The 15,334-nt window shown below is 46.7% G+C and overlaps 4 protein-coding genes across 5 annotated transcripts in view; 1 reads left to right on the forward strand and 3 right to left on the reverse strand.

Annotated features, from left to right (window-relative positions):
- The window catches only part of LOC132257945 (uncharacterized), a 53,882-nt gene extending 50,486 nt beyond the window's left edge, over nucleotides 1-3,396 (reverse strand). The window contains exon 1 of the mRNA XM_059755014.1: nucleotides 3,099-3,396. The gene's annotated coding sequence lies outside the window, so the exon portion shown is untranslated. The remainder of the gene's footprint in view (nucleotides 1-3,098) is intronic.
- Nucleotides 3,397-3,744: 348 nt separating this feature from the next.
- LOC132257483 (CUE domain-containing protein 2-A) lies at nucleotides 3,745-6,435 on the forward strand. Of its 2 annotated transcripts, XR_009468253.1 has the most exons (4): nucleotides 3,745-3,938; nucleotides 4,221-4,752; nucleotides 4,808-6,276; nucleotides 6,359-6,435. XR_009468253.1 is itself a non-coding variant. In XM_059754398.1 (3 exons), exons 2-3 carry the CDS (start codon nucleotides 4,237-4,239, stop codon nucleotides 5,159-5,161), a joined length of 870 nt encoding a protein of 289 aa, XP_059610381.1. In that variant the 5' UTR covers nucleotides 3,745-3,938; nucleotides 4,221-4,236; the 3' UTR covers nucleotides 5,162-6,435. The 2 variants fall into 2 exon arrangements, 1 of the variants encoding a protein (XP_059610381.1); XM_059754398.1 differs by having other exon boundaries at nucleotides 4,808-6,435.
- Nucleotides 6,436-6,693: 258 nt separating this feature from the next.
- Nucleotides 6,694-8,457, reverse strand: LOC132257602 (deoxynucleoside kinase). The gene is made up of 3 exons (XM_059754577.1): nucleotides 8,242-8,457; nucleotides 7,540-7,762; nucleotides 6,694-7,422 (listed from the first exon to the last, which is right to left on the reverse strand). The coding sequence occupies exons 1-3, from the start codon at nucleotides 8,255-8,257 to the stop codon at nucleotides 6,891-6,893; spliced, it is 771 nt and encodes a 256-aa protein (XP_059610560.1). The 5' UTR covers nucleotides 8,258-8,457; the 3' UTR covers nucleotides 6,694-6,890.
- Nucleotides 8,458-8,639: 182 nt separating this feature from the next.
- The window catches only part of LOC132257950 (uncharacterized), a 49,027-nt gene continuing 42,332 nt past the window's right edge, over nucleotides 8,640-15,334 (reverse strand). The window contains exons 6-7 of the mRNA XM_059755022.1: nucleotides 12,373-14,846; nucleotides 8,640-10,695 (exon numbers count right to left, since the gene is read on the reverse strand). Of these exons, the coding sequence (XP_059611005.1) occupies nucleotides 9,518-10,695; nucleotides 12,373-14,846 (3,652 nt within the window). The 3' untranslated portion in view covers nucleotides 8,640-9,517. The remainder of the gene's footprint in view (nucleotides 10,696-12,372; nucleotides 14,847-15,334) is intronic.

A 15,334-nucleotide genomic window follows, 5' to 3' on the forward strand; every position in this document is an offset into this window, starting at 1 on the left:
TTCAAAACAGAGATAAAACTGTTGTACAACCTGAAGAATATTCTCTTAGTCACGTGTGAATCAGCAATTGATGTACTTTCCAATAATTCCCATAATCTCACTGATATTAAATAATCCTTCACAACTCATTGCTGATAAAATATCGTAAAAATTCACACAATGTTATGACTGAACTTGGAATTCAAGAAGATCCCAAATGACGTTCTCCCCCTTGAGTGACTCAGTTTCCCACAATTTTGAACAATAATAGATGAAGAAGTGAGTGAAATTATGGGAAAATACTAATAATCACGTGAAATGAGCAAAAGTGTAAATAAAGTACAAATATGCGGCACGACCTCAACAATTAATGAATATTGATAGGGAAATTGACCAAGAAAGGCAAAGAAAGGAATTAATACCACCGACATTGCGACAAGGGTGTCAATTCGCCACTTAGCCTTACGTCCTCAATCACAACAATTGAATTAAACTTATTTGTAATTCTTACGAAATACGATGTTTACAATTTCCTACATGGCATGCAACTCTTCTTGTGTGACTCTTTTTGCCCTTTTTCTCACACACACCATTCGTTGGTGTCCTTTATCTATTTCTTCGCATCAGCCTTAATAGAATTTTATTCACTTTATTGTGCACTTCCGCACTCAATATACAACAATCATATTATAAAACTCTGGTGCCTAACCATACAGTATATAAATAAATGTATGACTTTAAGAGAGAATTTGGCTTACATTGCATCAACATCACTTCTTCTTCTTCACTCCTTTCCACTCTTTCTCAACCACGCATTTTCCCTCTTCGCTTGCAGCATTTGCGATGCGTGAATCAGACACATTTTTCAATACCAATCAATCGCGAGATACCCATTTTCAAAATACCTGTATTGAGTAAATAGGCGAAACAAAAAAAAAAACCTGCATATCGACAAAGTGATTTGTGGAAAAAAGATCACAGAAGCACACAAACACACACACACGCACACAAATTGTGCACAACCCAATTAATTCTTGCAAATTTAGCACTTTGGCGAACACACTTTTTTCCGTATTTACCTCTGCTGTGCAGAAAATTAAGTATAAAAGAAAATATATTTATTGGACAGTGAAAGTCTCCAGTCTCTCACTCCTCCTTTTCTATAACTATACATTTCATTCATTTCTTTTTTGGTATTTCACCATACATACACACTGGCAGACGACGAAAAAAAAAAACCACGAAAGTCACTTGACGAGTGTATTAAATTGAATTAAATTAATAGCAGAGATTCTGCTTGGTCTGCTTTTTCTTCATCGCCACTACAAACCATCGCGCAACATCTTCATTCGTTCAATTAATAGCAGAATTCGATGCTCTAGAAACCTAATGAGATTTTTTTTCTTCTTCTTTTTCTTCTCTCAACTTTTCGAGGACAATAGAGAAGTCTATTTTCCCCATTATTATTCAACAAGGCATCGAAGAATAACTGCTAAAATAAGGCGCGCGATGTCGATGAAAAAAATTTGGGAAAGACCATCGAGGAAGAAACTTTTTATACACTCATAACATTCACTTGAACTTTAATAGAATTTGTGAGGGAGATTCAATGCAAATTTTTTCCCATCTCGTACACTTTCCAAGCGGAATGCCAATATAAAATTTATTAGATGCAAAAAAACATGAAAAATATTAATGAAATATCTCAATGTTTTATTGAATGATATGCCAGTGTTTTTAATAAAATATTTTGCGAATATTTTCGTGAAGAAATTGAGAAAAAGTGTGTATTTATTATTTGAAAAGGGTATTAAAAATGCGTCGTAGAGTTGAATTCACATTGCAAAATTGTCTCTAGAAATAATATTTTAATGATTTGTCGAAAGTGAATCATTTCGCCCAAAAAAATAAATCTTTAACAAAATCACTGGAAAAAATTTCACGGTAAATAAAATATGAAGAAACTGAAAGAAAAGTTCACAGAAGTGAAACCTAATCAGAGGCAGAATTATCAAACAAGACTTACTCGTGATCAATCACAGACGAAAAGCATAAATAACAATTTGAAATGACTCAATTATACTCTAATAACATGATTTCAAATTGACTCAAGATCTTTCAAATTACTCCATAAACATCATTAAAGATAATTTAGGATGAAATTCTCAATTTCCAATGAAAGTGCATTTTTCAGCCCAAGGAAATGAGCAAATCAGTTGAGAAAATGAACCTGACTTTAAAAAATTTGCATAATTCTCTCAATAACACTCGTCGTTTCGTGATTTCTTTTGTGAATTCTCAGAATAAACTTAGAAATTTTCAGCGTGCTTTGGAGAGACAAAAGAAAACAAGGTGTTGAAAATCGATGGAATAGTTGTGCGTTTGGGGATCGCTGACCTTCTTCTCTCTCACTCCAAATCCCTCTTCTACACCCTCAGCAACTCTGCCCCCATGGAATTATGTGTCTAACCCATTAAGACATCCTGTGTTGTTGCCCTTCCGCGTGAATCAATCGATAATCATTCACTGCCGCCCCCCGTCTGCGGGCCCTTCCCGTGGAAATTCAATAATTTTCACACTATTTCTTCCTATGGCACCTCCAGAGTGTCTTTCTTCATCCATATTCATGCCATTCTCTCTCGCTGCCGCGGAATTTGAATAAAAATTTCTATTTGGAAGTTGAGAGAGCGTGCGACGGAGGGGATTTGCATAAGCGCGACAGCGGGTCACGGCGGAGATCGTGGCTGTGCACGCAGATCGATTGACAAGGCAATTAGCGTGACCCGAAGGCCTCCTTTCCGCCCACTATCGCGGCGGCATGTAACAGGTCACTCGTGATCCTGCTCGCACTCGCCGGAACTCCGCATTCCGGGAGGCTGTCCTGCAAAAGTAATCGCCATGCCGAGACCCCTGATCAGATATACGATTAGGCAGCAACTGTAAATGTGTTAATTTTAATCGAGATATGTGCCGCTTTCGCGAAAATCCAATAATGAACTGGTAAATCGCCGTCTTCTCTCTCGCTCCCTCCTTCGCGGCCAGAGCCTCTCTGACAAGGCGAACACACCCAGAAATGCGCCGCCCGGAAGGCGCGCGCCCCCATCCCGTGCGCTACTCACCTCCCAGGGGTGACAGGATGCTCAGTTCGTGACGCCCTGATGGCAACACCAGGCGGCTGGGCGCTCTCAGACTGTCCGGAAGCGGAGCGAAAACGGGACTTTGCGGCGCGTTTGAGGTTATGTCACACTCTCCGTCCGGACTGGCAGCAATCACACACGGTGGCCTCTTCTGCACGCATCCACTCAGAGCACACGCCCGTGCACTGTCTCCACTCACGCACAGTGATTTCTCCGCGATGCGAAAGGTGCCACAGCAATCGATACGGCACGGAGGGGGGAGACTCAGCGAGTAAACACGTCCACTCTCTGTCGAATCACAGTTGAGACTGCCGCAGTGGAGGCGCTGCTGCACAGAGTAGCACAGAAAAAAAACTGTTATATTGGCGTGTGGCGCCTCGCGCGAGCTCACGATCAACCCCACAAAGCAGTTGAGGTGTTGCGCGCCGAGAAACCTTGCAAAGCCGAACGCACTGAAGAAAAACTATGAAAAACCAGAGGAAATGAGCAATTATTCCTCAAGCACCTGCACAAGTTCCATCTGCAGAGAATGCTGACGCATTGTCTGCGGGAAATCAATTTCCATGCTTGAGGAGAAAATATTTGCAGATGCAATTGAGATGCTTAGCTGGATGACCGGTGGCGCCGCGTGTGAGAAAACGCAAACTGTCAAAAGTTGTGCGTCCTCTCGGTTTTTCAGCGATAAAAATTTGTTTACGTTTTTTCTCCAGCAAAAAAGCACAGAAAGAGTCAGTTTTTGTGGTGTGCTGTGGCCAGAAGTGCTCCCACTCGAGACGCACCATCCCTCAGACGTCGTCCAGCGCGAATAGACCGGTGAATTCGGTGAATATTTTCGCGAAATTTCCCATTATTGATCGCCTTCGCCACCCCAAGAGCCCCTCTTTTACACTTTATTAACCACGGTCGACAATCCGGCCGAAAAGAGCTATTTTGGACTCCACGGAGAGTAAATAGCGTGCTTGAGGCTCTCCTGGAGGGGGATTTGACCACATAGGGTTGCTTTCGCGGGGGGAAAATGGGCGAAAATATTGGGCGGTGGGTGAGAGAGCTTCCATTGTTTTCACTGACTTTTTTCTCGTTCAACTTTGTCGTCCGGAAATGCAGAGAATCTCCCAGCAAGATGACCAATCTGGAGCAGCAGCACGAGCTGGTGAAGACGAGCCTCTTTCAGTTCGTCAATGCTCACATTCCGGGCGCCGATCTGAGTGTGGTGGACGAGATCGTGCTGTCTTACGTCATTTCGATCCTCGAGGAGGCTTCGCAGGATCCCTGCTTCGACGTGGAGGGCTTCGTGGAGATGATGTCGGCGTACATCAGTGATTTCTCGCGCATTGATCCCGGTGTGATTTGCACCTGGATTTTCCAGCTGGAGAGTCAGCTGAGCAAGCTCACGGCGACCACGGCCAAGGATCCGTGCGATTTGTCGCTCAACTCCCTGAATCTGGCGGACATTCTGCCGGAGACGAAGCTCAGGGCGCGCCCGCCGACAATTCCGAGCGCCGAGGCGGCCGTGAAGAGGGTGCAGCATCTCTCCGAGACGAGCGACGGCGGCTCCACGGACAGCTCCAGCTGCGACTTCTTCTCCGAGGAGTGCGACGCCCTGCAGGAGATGTTCCCCGAGAGCACCTTCCTCGAGGTGAGTCTTCAGCACTGTGGCTGTGGCGGAGATTGCTCAATTCACTCCATTGCAGGTGAAGCACTGCGTGACGATTGCGAGCGGCGACATCGATCGCGCCACGCAGATTCTCCTGCATCGCCAGGAGACGGGCCAGAGTCTGTCTGGGAACGGCACAAACATCCAAGCGCCCAAGAGCCAGTCAATTGACGATGCTGAGCTTAAGAATCGCATCATCGCCAGGTATTCGTATGTGGACAAGAACTCGGAGAATCGCGAATACAAGCCGGTGGCGCCGAAAGTGGAGCCCAAGAAGTTGGTGCGCTATCGCGACAACAAGATTGTGTCGCTGAAGGGTGAGCGCTACACCGAGGTATGTGGTGATGATGAGGCTGAGTTGAAAAAACCAAAGAAACCAATTTGTCCGTAACTAAGATTGTTCACGTATAAAAAACAGAAGCGTAAATTGTCCAGTGTGCTTATCACCTCACAATTGCTTCCCAAATGGGGCCCATTTCACATCCTCGGCCACTCTGTCCCTCCTATGTTTCTGTTTTTTATATTGAACCATCTTCTGTGGACGCCACAAGCGGGCGAGGGCGCTTGCTCGCGCGCGCTGTGTTCAGGTGTGCTGTACTTACTGATAACCCTAAGTTTATCCACCCACTCGACTAAGGGGGCGCCCACGGGGGCCCCCACAATGTGTAGCGCGACGCCCAGGTGGCGTCCGGTTAAGTTAATGATGCAATTACCATTTCTGCATGGTGGCGACTGTCTCATGAGTGAATACTTTAACAATTATAATTACTTTAGTGTGTTCTGCCGAAGAACGTCAACAGTTACAATTATGCATATTGTATTAGTTATTTCAATTAATTATTTATTAGTTAATGCAAATCTAGCGTCTATGTATTATTCCAATTGGACATTGTTGTGATATTAGGACTATACTGTGACGAAAGATCAACTTTTCTTGTGGGAATCTCAATTTAAGGGGGCTCAGAGTCACCTCAGAGGTGTCGAGTATACATTTTTCGTGTGTCCCCGCATTAGAAAAACCATCTAGTCATTCATAAAAGACGTTTGTCTCCTCCCTCTCAAAAGCTCAATATGCAGTCTGATCAGGCTTTGATTGGGAGCTTTTACGATGCAATTTTTTTTCTACTTTTGAGTCTTCTCGTGAATCTCAGAGATGCTAAAGTCCGTTGTGACTTTGCATCTCGAAATCTCTGTTCATTCTGTCAGTCAGAGTTTGATCAGATTGCGCATTGATTGACCTCGTAATGATACCAGTACAAAGATATTTTTGTTTCCAATTGATTCATCCTTATTTTTCATTCATCTTCCCCTTGACGAATGTGCCAATCATATATTCTTTTTTATTATTGTTTATTTAAAAAGAATAACAAAGTCTCCAACAACCCTCGAGTGTGTTCCAACGACGAGTAGCGTTGATTCCTAGAAAAAAAAAAACAAAGCAACCATGACTTGATACAGGAAAAACAAGGACGATATGAAATCCTACCATTGACAACCAATTGAGCAGTATGGCCCTAATATAACATGTATAATTTTAGTTCCTCTCTGTAGTAATATCTTTTTTTTCAACCCCCGTTTATCTCGACAGAGTAAGATGGCAGAGAAAAAAAATAGGATAACAAGTGCACATGAATTTATTTGCAAGTAGAAAGAGCGAAAAAAGGTGAAGAAAAGAATAGGAAGAAACCTACTTAAGAGGTGTCGACAAGGAATTCACAGTAAAATATTCGTATTTCTTAAATGTGTGTTAATTGCAACACTGAGTATTGAATGTATTAAGTGACATGATGTAGGAATTATTATGTGAAATGACGATGGAGATTAATGATGATAATCTTACTTGGAAATACAGATCAGTGAAACTGAGAAACAATTTTTTTTCAACACTGCTGCTTATCACAAGAGAGAAAAAAACAAGTAATCTTCAGGATAAAGAGTTACACTTTTTATTACAAAAGTTCGTCTCACTACAATTTATTTCTCATTGCCTCTGAAATTCCACAAAATCAGGGGAAGCCTTCACACATCCTTCCCAAGAAATTCCTCAATATCTGCATAAATCACACTCTTACAAAATACACTTCTAGGGGAATAAGTTATAATTGGAAATGCTGCAAATGCTAGAAGTTTTCCTTGGTCTGCTTGCTGGGCGACGCCAGAATGGGCTGGCGATTGGTGTTCTCGATCAGGATGGGCTTCAGGATGCTGCTCTCCGATCGCACATACTCGTCGCCGATCAGGCTGAGGTCCAGGTTCCCGTCCAGCACCATCACGGGCGCCGGGCGGTGGTGTTGGCCGTGGATCAGCCAGTTCTCGTAGCGCTCGTGGATCTCGCGCAGATACTCGAGCGGCACGCAGCTCTCCTCGGAGCGCGCGCGCGCCCGGACGCGCTCGTAGGCCACCTCGGGATCCGTGCGCAGATACACAATCAGATCCGCCTGCACGTTCACCATGGACTCGATGCTGTTGTACCACTCCTCCAGGATGTTGTACATGCCTGGGTGCAGCATTCCCGAGCGCACCATGTTCTCCACGAAGCAGTAGCGCGCGCTGTACATGGAGCGCTCCATCAGCTTCACGGACTTGTCCGTGGGGTGCACGTGCATGTTCAGCATCGTGATGGTAACGTAAGTCTGGAAGGGCATGGCCCATCTGCAAGAGTTAACGTCAAAGCTCAGCACAATCTCTAATTTCATCACTTCGCAGAAGCGGTAATCCGAAGCCACACCTTATGCAATCCCACGCGCTCTGGGATTCACGGAAACTCACCTGTAGGGCTCCTTGTACATGAGATCCAGGAGATTGACTCCGCCGCAGTTGCGCCACTGCTCCACGGGTTCCGTGAGAAGGCACACGGAGTCTTGGTACTTCTTGAAGTGGTTCAGGAAGGTCGTCTTGCCACTCCCGATGTTGCCCTCGATGAACACCGTAAAAGGCTGTCCCTGGGCACAGAACTTAGCTCGTCCGCTGGCCATTGTCGATAGGAATCTGCCTGAAATTGGGTCAAAGAGACGCTCGGTTAACCAACTCATCTACCGACCCACGCTAAGATTTTCACACTTTTCACAGGGGCGAAAAAGTCACTTCAAGCAGCTTTTCACACTGGATTCCAATGCACACGCAATTATTGTAATCTTGAACAGACTCTGTCACGGTTTTCTGCAAAATCAGGACACAGAATTTGGACGAAAATGTGAAAAATCCAGACGTGTGGAAGCGTCGATGATGAGCGAGCTAAATTAAGAGCGTTGATTTCCCTCCAATTTTGAACTGACAAACTGTCAAGAGGTCACTTCCTGTTGTCACTCCGCGAAATCTTTTGTTGACGATTTTTTTGCCCTTCTAAGCCGCATGAGTTTCGTGAAATCCTCACAAATCTGATTGAGTAGCGTCAAATTTGCCACCAGCTGCCCGAAGGCTTGACGAGATTTGCAGATCCGAAGCAATTACACAAAAATGTTCCATACTTACAGAGATTTCGCATCATTGTGCAGGAATTACACAGAGATCTCTCCGTATAATATTTGACACTGCAGAACAGAGATTACACTGTATATACATCGAATTCGTGAATCTGAGGAACTAAATGATATATTTCATCATTTATCGCAATTGTAGAAACAACGATTAATTAATTTGTTTTGGTTTATTTCACCAGCACCTCCTTCACGACGCCATTGCCAATGACAGCTCTCCTTTGTCGTTAACAGCGCCATCTGGTAGTAAATTGGTGGCGGGAAGAGTGGTGAAAACGATTTTCACCACACTTTTTTGGTATGCTGTTGGACAGTTCGCGCCGCAAAATTGCGAACATTGCCCTAAAAATCTCCCATGATTTTATTCTGGATATTAAAACCACTTTGATCGTTGATAGTGTATATTTTTTTGAAGATACAATTACATTTTTGCTCGATTTATGCAAGAAAGTCATACAACAATGTTAATAAATAAGAAACAATTACAAAAGCGTCTCTACAGTAGATTTTCTCGACGATTAGCTAGACTCTGATAAAACATGGATAAAAATGTGATATTTTCCATTATTTATATATCTAAATTTCAATTCTCATTACGCATTTAACTGCAAATGTGACGCCTTTTTAGATGATAGACAGATAAGGAAAATCTTCTGGAATCACAATCGAATTTGGCACAATATTGATTGTATAGAGACTTAAATAAAATGCATGATAAATTCGATTTTAAAATTTAGCAATAAAGTGACAAATTCAAGAGGTTGCAACCTTTGCAAATTATTTTCCTTCCTTCCTCGTGAAGCATCGTCTGTCTATCGCCTAAAAATTACCCATTCGTCTCCTCAAAGCCTCAGAAAAGAAAGTGAATATCTTGGTCTATGAAGCATTCAGCAGTATTGACTGTGTTTTTAGTTTGTAAAGTTAGATTATTACAAAAATAAGGCTATGTCGCGGAACGACACGTGTCTCTGTTTAAAATTGTGGCAGTTTGTTCTCCATGTTGGCTGGTGATTCGAATGTGATGGTCGATTTAAAAAATTCCGTCAATTTCATAAATTACAAATAAGTTATATATATGTATATAAATCTACATAGGACTGTCATATGTTAAAATGCATATCATCTCTCAAATAGACTCCTTATCCTATCAGGAAAAGAGGATGCAACAAAGTAGGTCGATAGGGATTCGTTATTCGCGCGATCCGATCAAATTAATATCCTAAAACAGTCTACTAAGTTATTGCGATGAATCTGGGCGCCTGCGAGTCGCATCAGAGTGCCGTCTCGAGGGACGGCGTGCCCTTGGCGGGCTCCGGGGAGCTGCGCTTCTCCTTGGGCGCCGCCGGGCTCAGCCCGAGCAGGAACTGCGCCCGCTGGGCTTGCAATTGACTCCGGTTGGATGCGTAGGTGGGCGTCTTCTGCATCTCGTGCTTCATGAAGTTGTTCTCCTCCGCCTTCAGGAAGATGTTGTCCTTCATCTTCACAATCTCCTCCACCACATTCTTCGTCTCCGTCTTGATATCCACCGGTGGCGTCACGTCGGACGCGATTGAGCTGCGCCGCGTCGAGTTTCCTGGGCTGGAAGAATTGTCCTCCTCACTATTGGCTTCGGGGATCGACGTGGACATCACGTCGTGCTTCTTGGCACTGTTCAGCCGCCAATTGGCACGCGGCGACATGTGCTTGGCCGGCGATCCGCCAAAGTTGCCTTGACGAATCATGCGTCGACTCGCGAAGGTCTTGGGCGATCCGCTCAGATCCTGGATTTTGAGGCTCGAGTTGAGCGCCGGCTTCACTGGGCTCGGCTCGGGCTTGGGCTTCTTTAGCAACTGCTCCACAGCTGACGGCTTCGTGATAGCGCTGCCCTTGCCAGCCTTCGCCAGCAGCAGCCTCTTGAAGTCCATCAGGCTGGTTTTGGGCGCTCCCATGCGGTCTGAGCAAGTTTGTGGAATCTCCACGGCGTCCGACGCCCAGCTGTGCCGACCGCGGCTCTGCTGCGGCTCCAAGATGCCGCGTGGCGTGGACCGACCGGAGCTGGAGGGGCTGTTCCCGCTGGATCGCACTCCCTCGTGGATCCTTAGCTTTGTGCGCAGCTCATCCGCGAGGTTGGGCTTCGTGGAAGTGTCGCCACGGCTCGGCGTGGACGTCCTCATGCTGCCGCCACTTCGCGGATCGATGGGCGACTCTGTGGGGCTCTCGCGGAGGCTCGTGGACTCCTTCACGGGCGAGAAGAAGGTCTCGAAGCCCAGCGGCGTCGTCTTGAGCGGCGTCCGCTTCGGCTTGTTGGGCGTGGAGTAGAGCGCCTCGACTGGCGGCCGCCGCGCTTGCAGCGTCCAGAACGGCGAGCCGGCGCTCTCGTAGGCGGCGGGCGGCGGCGCACACGCTATCGGCGCACGTGGCAGCGTGGCGAGGTGGGTCCGAGCGTCGTCATGGTACGAATGTGGATAGCCTAGAGAAGGGCACATCATTACTCCGGGCTCTGCCGATCCGCGGGGCGCGCGGAGGAGGAGAGTGGTGAGTGCTGATGGAAGCGTGCTCGGGGCAAGTGGCACATGCATTGAAACACACACACGGGATGGCGCACAAGAGTGGTGAGAAGGGGGAAAAGCCATTCATAAAACACGGTGCATAATTTGCAGAGATTATATGCAACAGAGTGCAGTCGGTGGTCGGAAGGTTACACACTTTTAAAAATTCATAATCTGCAAAATTTTACTACAATTTTAGATATGTACATGTAACTACATATTATGAAAATGGGAAAAAGTGAAAAAATGAGGGAAAGAAGTAACTTTTCATATAAATTTTCAGTCGATGCAAATTTTTCTGATTAATTTAGGAATAATTTAATTTCTTGGTTGATTTCCTGAATATTTTACTTTCTAGAATTAAGTGTGTAAAATTTCCTGTCCACCTGCTGTGTGTATTTACAAAATGTGTGTAAACGCAAAATTAGTAGCAAATTAGGTAAAATTGCACACAAACTCACATGTTAGTGAAAAAACACATAAACACAATTATTTTTTCCATGTCAATTGTTTTATTTACATCAAAGAAAACAAAACCATTTATTAAGTATTTTCTGTGTCAAATTAAAAATTAAACTTAAGATTAACACCTGTTCAATTGCTTGTGTTGTGAATTGTAAATGAAATTAATACTGTGTCCACACCGATAAAAAGCCTTCACATAAATTAATTGAGAAAAAATAAAATAAAGGATCTGTGATCATGTATGATGGATGTGAGTGTATTTACACAAAAGGGATCAAAAACCAAACAGTGTTCATTTGAGTAAAGTTTCAGTGTGATTGTCGCTGAGAGAAGCAGAGGAAGTGCAAAAATGTTTTAGTTGGATGGCACACTCTTGATGGGGAGAATGTGAGTTGAAATATTTACACACAATGATTTCCTCCACAACCCCACATCCCACGACCCTTCTCTTCTCTGCTCTGGCACACTCTCGGGGGGGAGAGAGAGAAAATGTGTAATCGATAGTGTGGAAGCGGGACAGGGAAGTGCAGGGGCGGAAGGACTTCACCAAATGTCCGTTGCTCCCATTTCGCGGAAGCTCAGCACGCGAGCTCGGTGCTCGTGACTGTCGCCGGGCAGTGTCACGCGACTCGGCGTGAGGGTGAGCACCTTCCGCACTGGAATGGGCGAGCCGAAGATGCCGTCGTCGGACTCCATCGCCCTGTCCTCCGTGCCGCTGAAGTCGTTGAGCAGCTTCTCGAAGCTCTTCGTGACCGTCTTGCTCACGTTTCGGTACTTGCTGGTCTCGAAGTAGTCGAAGGAGCGGGGTTGGGCCAAACTGGGGGTGGTGCGGTCACAGCTGGCGCTCCTGGTCGATGACCGAAACCGCGGGTAGTGGTAGGTTTTGGGCGACACAGAGGGCGGATAGTTGATTTGCTCGCGCTGCAGCTCCTCCTGGAGCTCCTTCTGGAAGTCCTCGACGCACTGTTCGCCGCCGTCGGCGGTCAGGAGCGCGCTGTTTGCCGCCCTGTAGCTGTCACTGCGCTTCACGAGCTTCTGCTGGCGCTTCGGCGAGGACAAGGTGGGCGACGGGGAGGGGAATCGGGGACGTCGGGACGGGGATTGAGCGAGTGGCACTAAGTTCTTACTCTTACCTGGACTGGACGCGAGTAGCGGCGGCGGGGGCGGCAAGTATGTGTCCTCCTCGCACTGGAGATTCACATAAGCGCCCATGTCGAGTGACCCAATTGGGAGCATCGGGGCCTTGGCTTCCTGATTCGCGTGGGTGGCCTCCTCCTTCAGGGGTTCATTGGCCGCGCTGGCCTGATTTTCACTCGCGAACTTTCGGGCGGGATTGATGATGGGCACGGGGCGCACAACGGTGGGCTGGCGGTGGGACGGACCACCCGGGGGTGGCGTTGGCCCACTCGTGGGGCTCCCCTGGCTGATGTCTTTGACACACGGGCCTGGCGCAAATGTCGTGTGTGCACCCTTCCGTCGCTTCAGACTGTCTGAACTGTACACAACTTTCCCTTGCGCATCCAGCATGACGCGCGCGCCCCTTCGATTCTCCGTCTCCGTATCGATTTTCTTCTCGGACGTGCCACTCTCGATGCTGGGCGACAACAGATTGCTCTCGCATCGCATGCTGGCTGGCAACTCATTCAGAGACACATACTCCGTCTCCTCCGCCAGGTTGCCCGATAGAACCGTTGCCAAGTTCCTCTTCACCACGTCGTTGGAGTAGTAGACACCCCCGCTGGGGGTCTTGTTGTTATTCTTCACGTCCGCTATCGTCACGTACTCTCCGGCTGTGTCGGGCTCCGGCGGCGACTCCATGCCAGACTCCTCCTGGGTGTCTTTCTGCGGACTCTTGAGCTTCGACAGGGTGGGCAGAACCCCCTTCAGCTTGCCCAGCATCGTGTTCAGTGGCAACAGAGTGGTCTTCTTCACATACTGCACCTCCTTCTTCAGCTCCACGGGCTTCAGAGCAGGGGCGCTCACCTTAGGCGTTTCTACGGTCTGGACGGTGGCGTAACCCGTTGTCTGATTAACAGTGATGATCTGCATTTTATCGCTATTAGCCTTCTCGCTGGCTGTGTTGAATTCCAACGAATCCAAGTCCGTCTCCTGCAAAGGTACCTCAAGTTTCTGCCTTTGGCCAATTGATCCCACCTTCTTGGCGATAACCGTTTGGTACTCATCGTCACTGTTCGTCGGAGTAATTACGCACATTGACGGAATCCTGCTGGAGTTAATCGTTGTCTTGTTTCTGATCCGCTCAATGCGATCAACGCCTTCCAAATCTGATGACTCTGAGTACTCAAATTCAGAGTAGCTGCGCACTCCTTGAGTTGGGCTGGAATTGGCATTGGATTCAACTGGTGAGGAACTAGTGTTGTTCCCACTATCCGGAGAATCTGTCCTAGTTTCCTTCTGATGCTCCTGCTGATGCTGATGCACAATGGCAGCCACTTCCTTCTGCAGCAGCACACCATTCCTCTTGATAGTGCCCGTTCTCTCCAACGTGCTGCCCACAGTGCTGCTGGAATAGCTCCTCTCGAGAGTGCCTCCACTGTTTGTGCTGCTGCTCCTGTGCAGCTTCGTCAGCGAACTCTTGCGCTCTGGAACAGTGGGGCCCACGATCAGGCTCCGATCGCTTCCGGCAGCCTTGAGAGTTGTGCAGACAGTTCCAGCCGAACTGGTTGTTGTCGATGTTGATCCCTTCCCGAACAATTCGTATTCATTCTCTGCCGAAAGAACGGTCTGATTGCCAGAACTGGAGAACGAATTTGTGGACGAAAGGGCTGAAGAGGTGTGCAAAGGTGTCACTGGTTCTTCCTCCTTGAGAGTTTTCAATCCCGAATCAACGTGGAAGGATGTGTAATAGCCCTCGGTGTCGCATGAGTAAGCCGAACTTGTCTCTCCATCATCGTAGAACATCTCGTGCACCTGCAGATCTGGCGTTGCAGTGCCTTCGCTGGTCACACTGCTCGAAGCGCTGGTGTTGAGGAATCGCCTTCGGCTGATGATGGAACTGGGCGGACCACTACCTGGATGATGGTTGTGGTTGAGACTATTGCTGGAAGCACTCGATTTGGGCTGAGCTGTGATCTCACTCCCGATCGAAGTGCGTCCCGATTCGGAGCTCGCACTCCAATTTCCACTGGAGGAGTTCGGCTCCTCTCTTGTGGCCATTCCAATTCGCCTCTGTCGTCGAATCGACGAGGACTCACGCAGCTTAACAGGATTTATACTAGCTGGGGATGCGATGGAGATGCTCTTCTCCGACGAGGAGTACGAGGGCTTTCGCTCATGCGAAAGCCTCCGCTCCTTCTCGCCCATCTTGCGGCGACTGCGAATGCCAATGCTCTCGTGGACATTGAAGTCGTCAATGTCTGAAGACTTGGCACCGCTCTGGGCTTCTCTTCTGTCCTCGCTGCTGTTGCGATTCATCATTCGCAATCGATTCATGCCCCATTGCTTCAGCGAATTGAAGTGGGTGGACAAGGTGCGGCCAGAATCCACGGTGAATGGGTCTCTCTTGAGGATGTCGCTCGACTTACTTCTCGACACAACTGTCAGCAGATCCTCCAAGTCGTCCGGCGCCACCACAGTTTCCGGTTCCCTGTGCGTGTACAAAAGGCGTTAGTTTGACTCCAGTACTTCGATCTAATCACTCATTTTTTTAGCATTCTGGCAAGAGACACACTCAAAACATTCCAGAACAAATTGATCAGAGTTCCAAAAAAATCGCTCAAAATTAGCTGACTCTCAAAAAATTCAAGACGCATGCTTTTCAAAATAGTTGAAAAATTCATCTGAGTGTTTGGAAATGCGATCAATTTGGTTCATCATTGAAATTTCGGCAATTAATCGTTTGCTAGTTTACCCAAATTTGCAAATCAACCAATTGTAATTAGAAACTCCAAACTTAGTCGAAATACTGGAGTTGATGCAACACAATTTCCATCAATCGTGTAAATGTGATATATTCTGTGGCAATTTGAAGGGAAGACATATATTGTGAATGGTTTTGTGAGTATTGAGAAACATAATTCCTAAACATACAAAATCAATATAGACACACAAAACTGATTAGGATTCTCTGTACAA

Source organism: Phlebotomus argentipes, unplaced genomic scaffold (assembly GCF_947086385.1).
Source record: "Phlebotomus argentipes unplaced genomic scaffold, Phlebotomus argentipes genome assembly scaffold_4, whole genome shotgun sequence".
NCBI lineage: Eukaryota > Metazoa > Arthropoda > Insecta > Diptera > Psychodidae > Phlebotomus > Phlebotomus argentipes.

What these genes read in the sequence shown, in the direction of transcription:
- LOC132257602 (XM_059754577.1), bottom strand. An exon ending in ATGTACAAGGAGCCCTACAG is followed by an intron (nt 7,423 to 7,539) that starts GTGAGTTTCCGT and finishes TAACTCTTGCAG; the next exon opens with ATGGGCCATGCCCTTCCAGA.
- LOC132257483 (XM_059754398.1), top strand. Translation starts at nt 4,237, where the DNA reads ATGACCAATCTGGAGCAGCAGCACGAGCTGGTGAAGACGAGCCTCTTT. An exon ending in CCGAGAGCACCTTCCTCGAG is followed by an intron (nt 4,753 to 4,807) that starts GTGAGTCTTCAG and finishes ACTCCATTGCAG; the next exon opens with GTGAAGCACTGCGTGACGAT.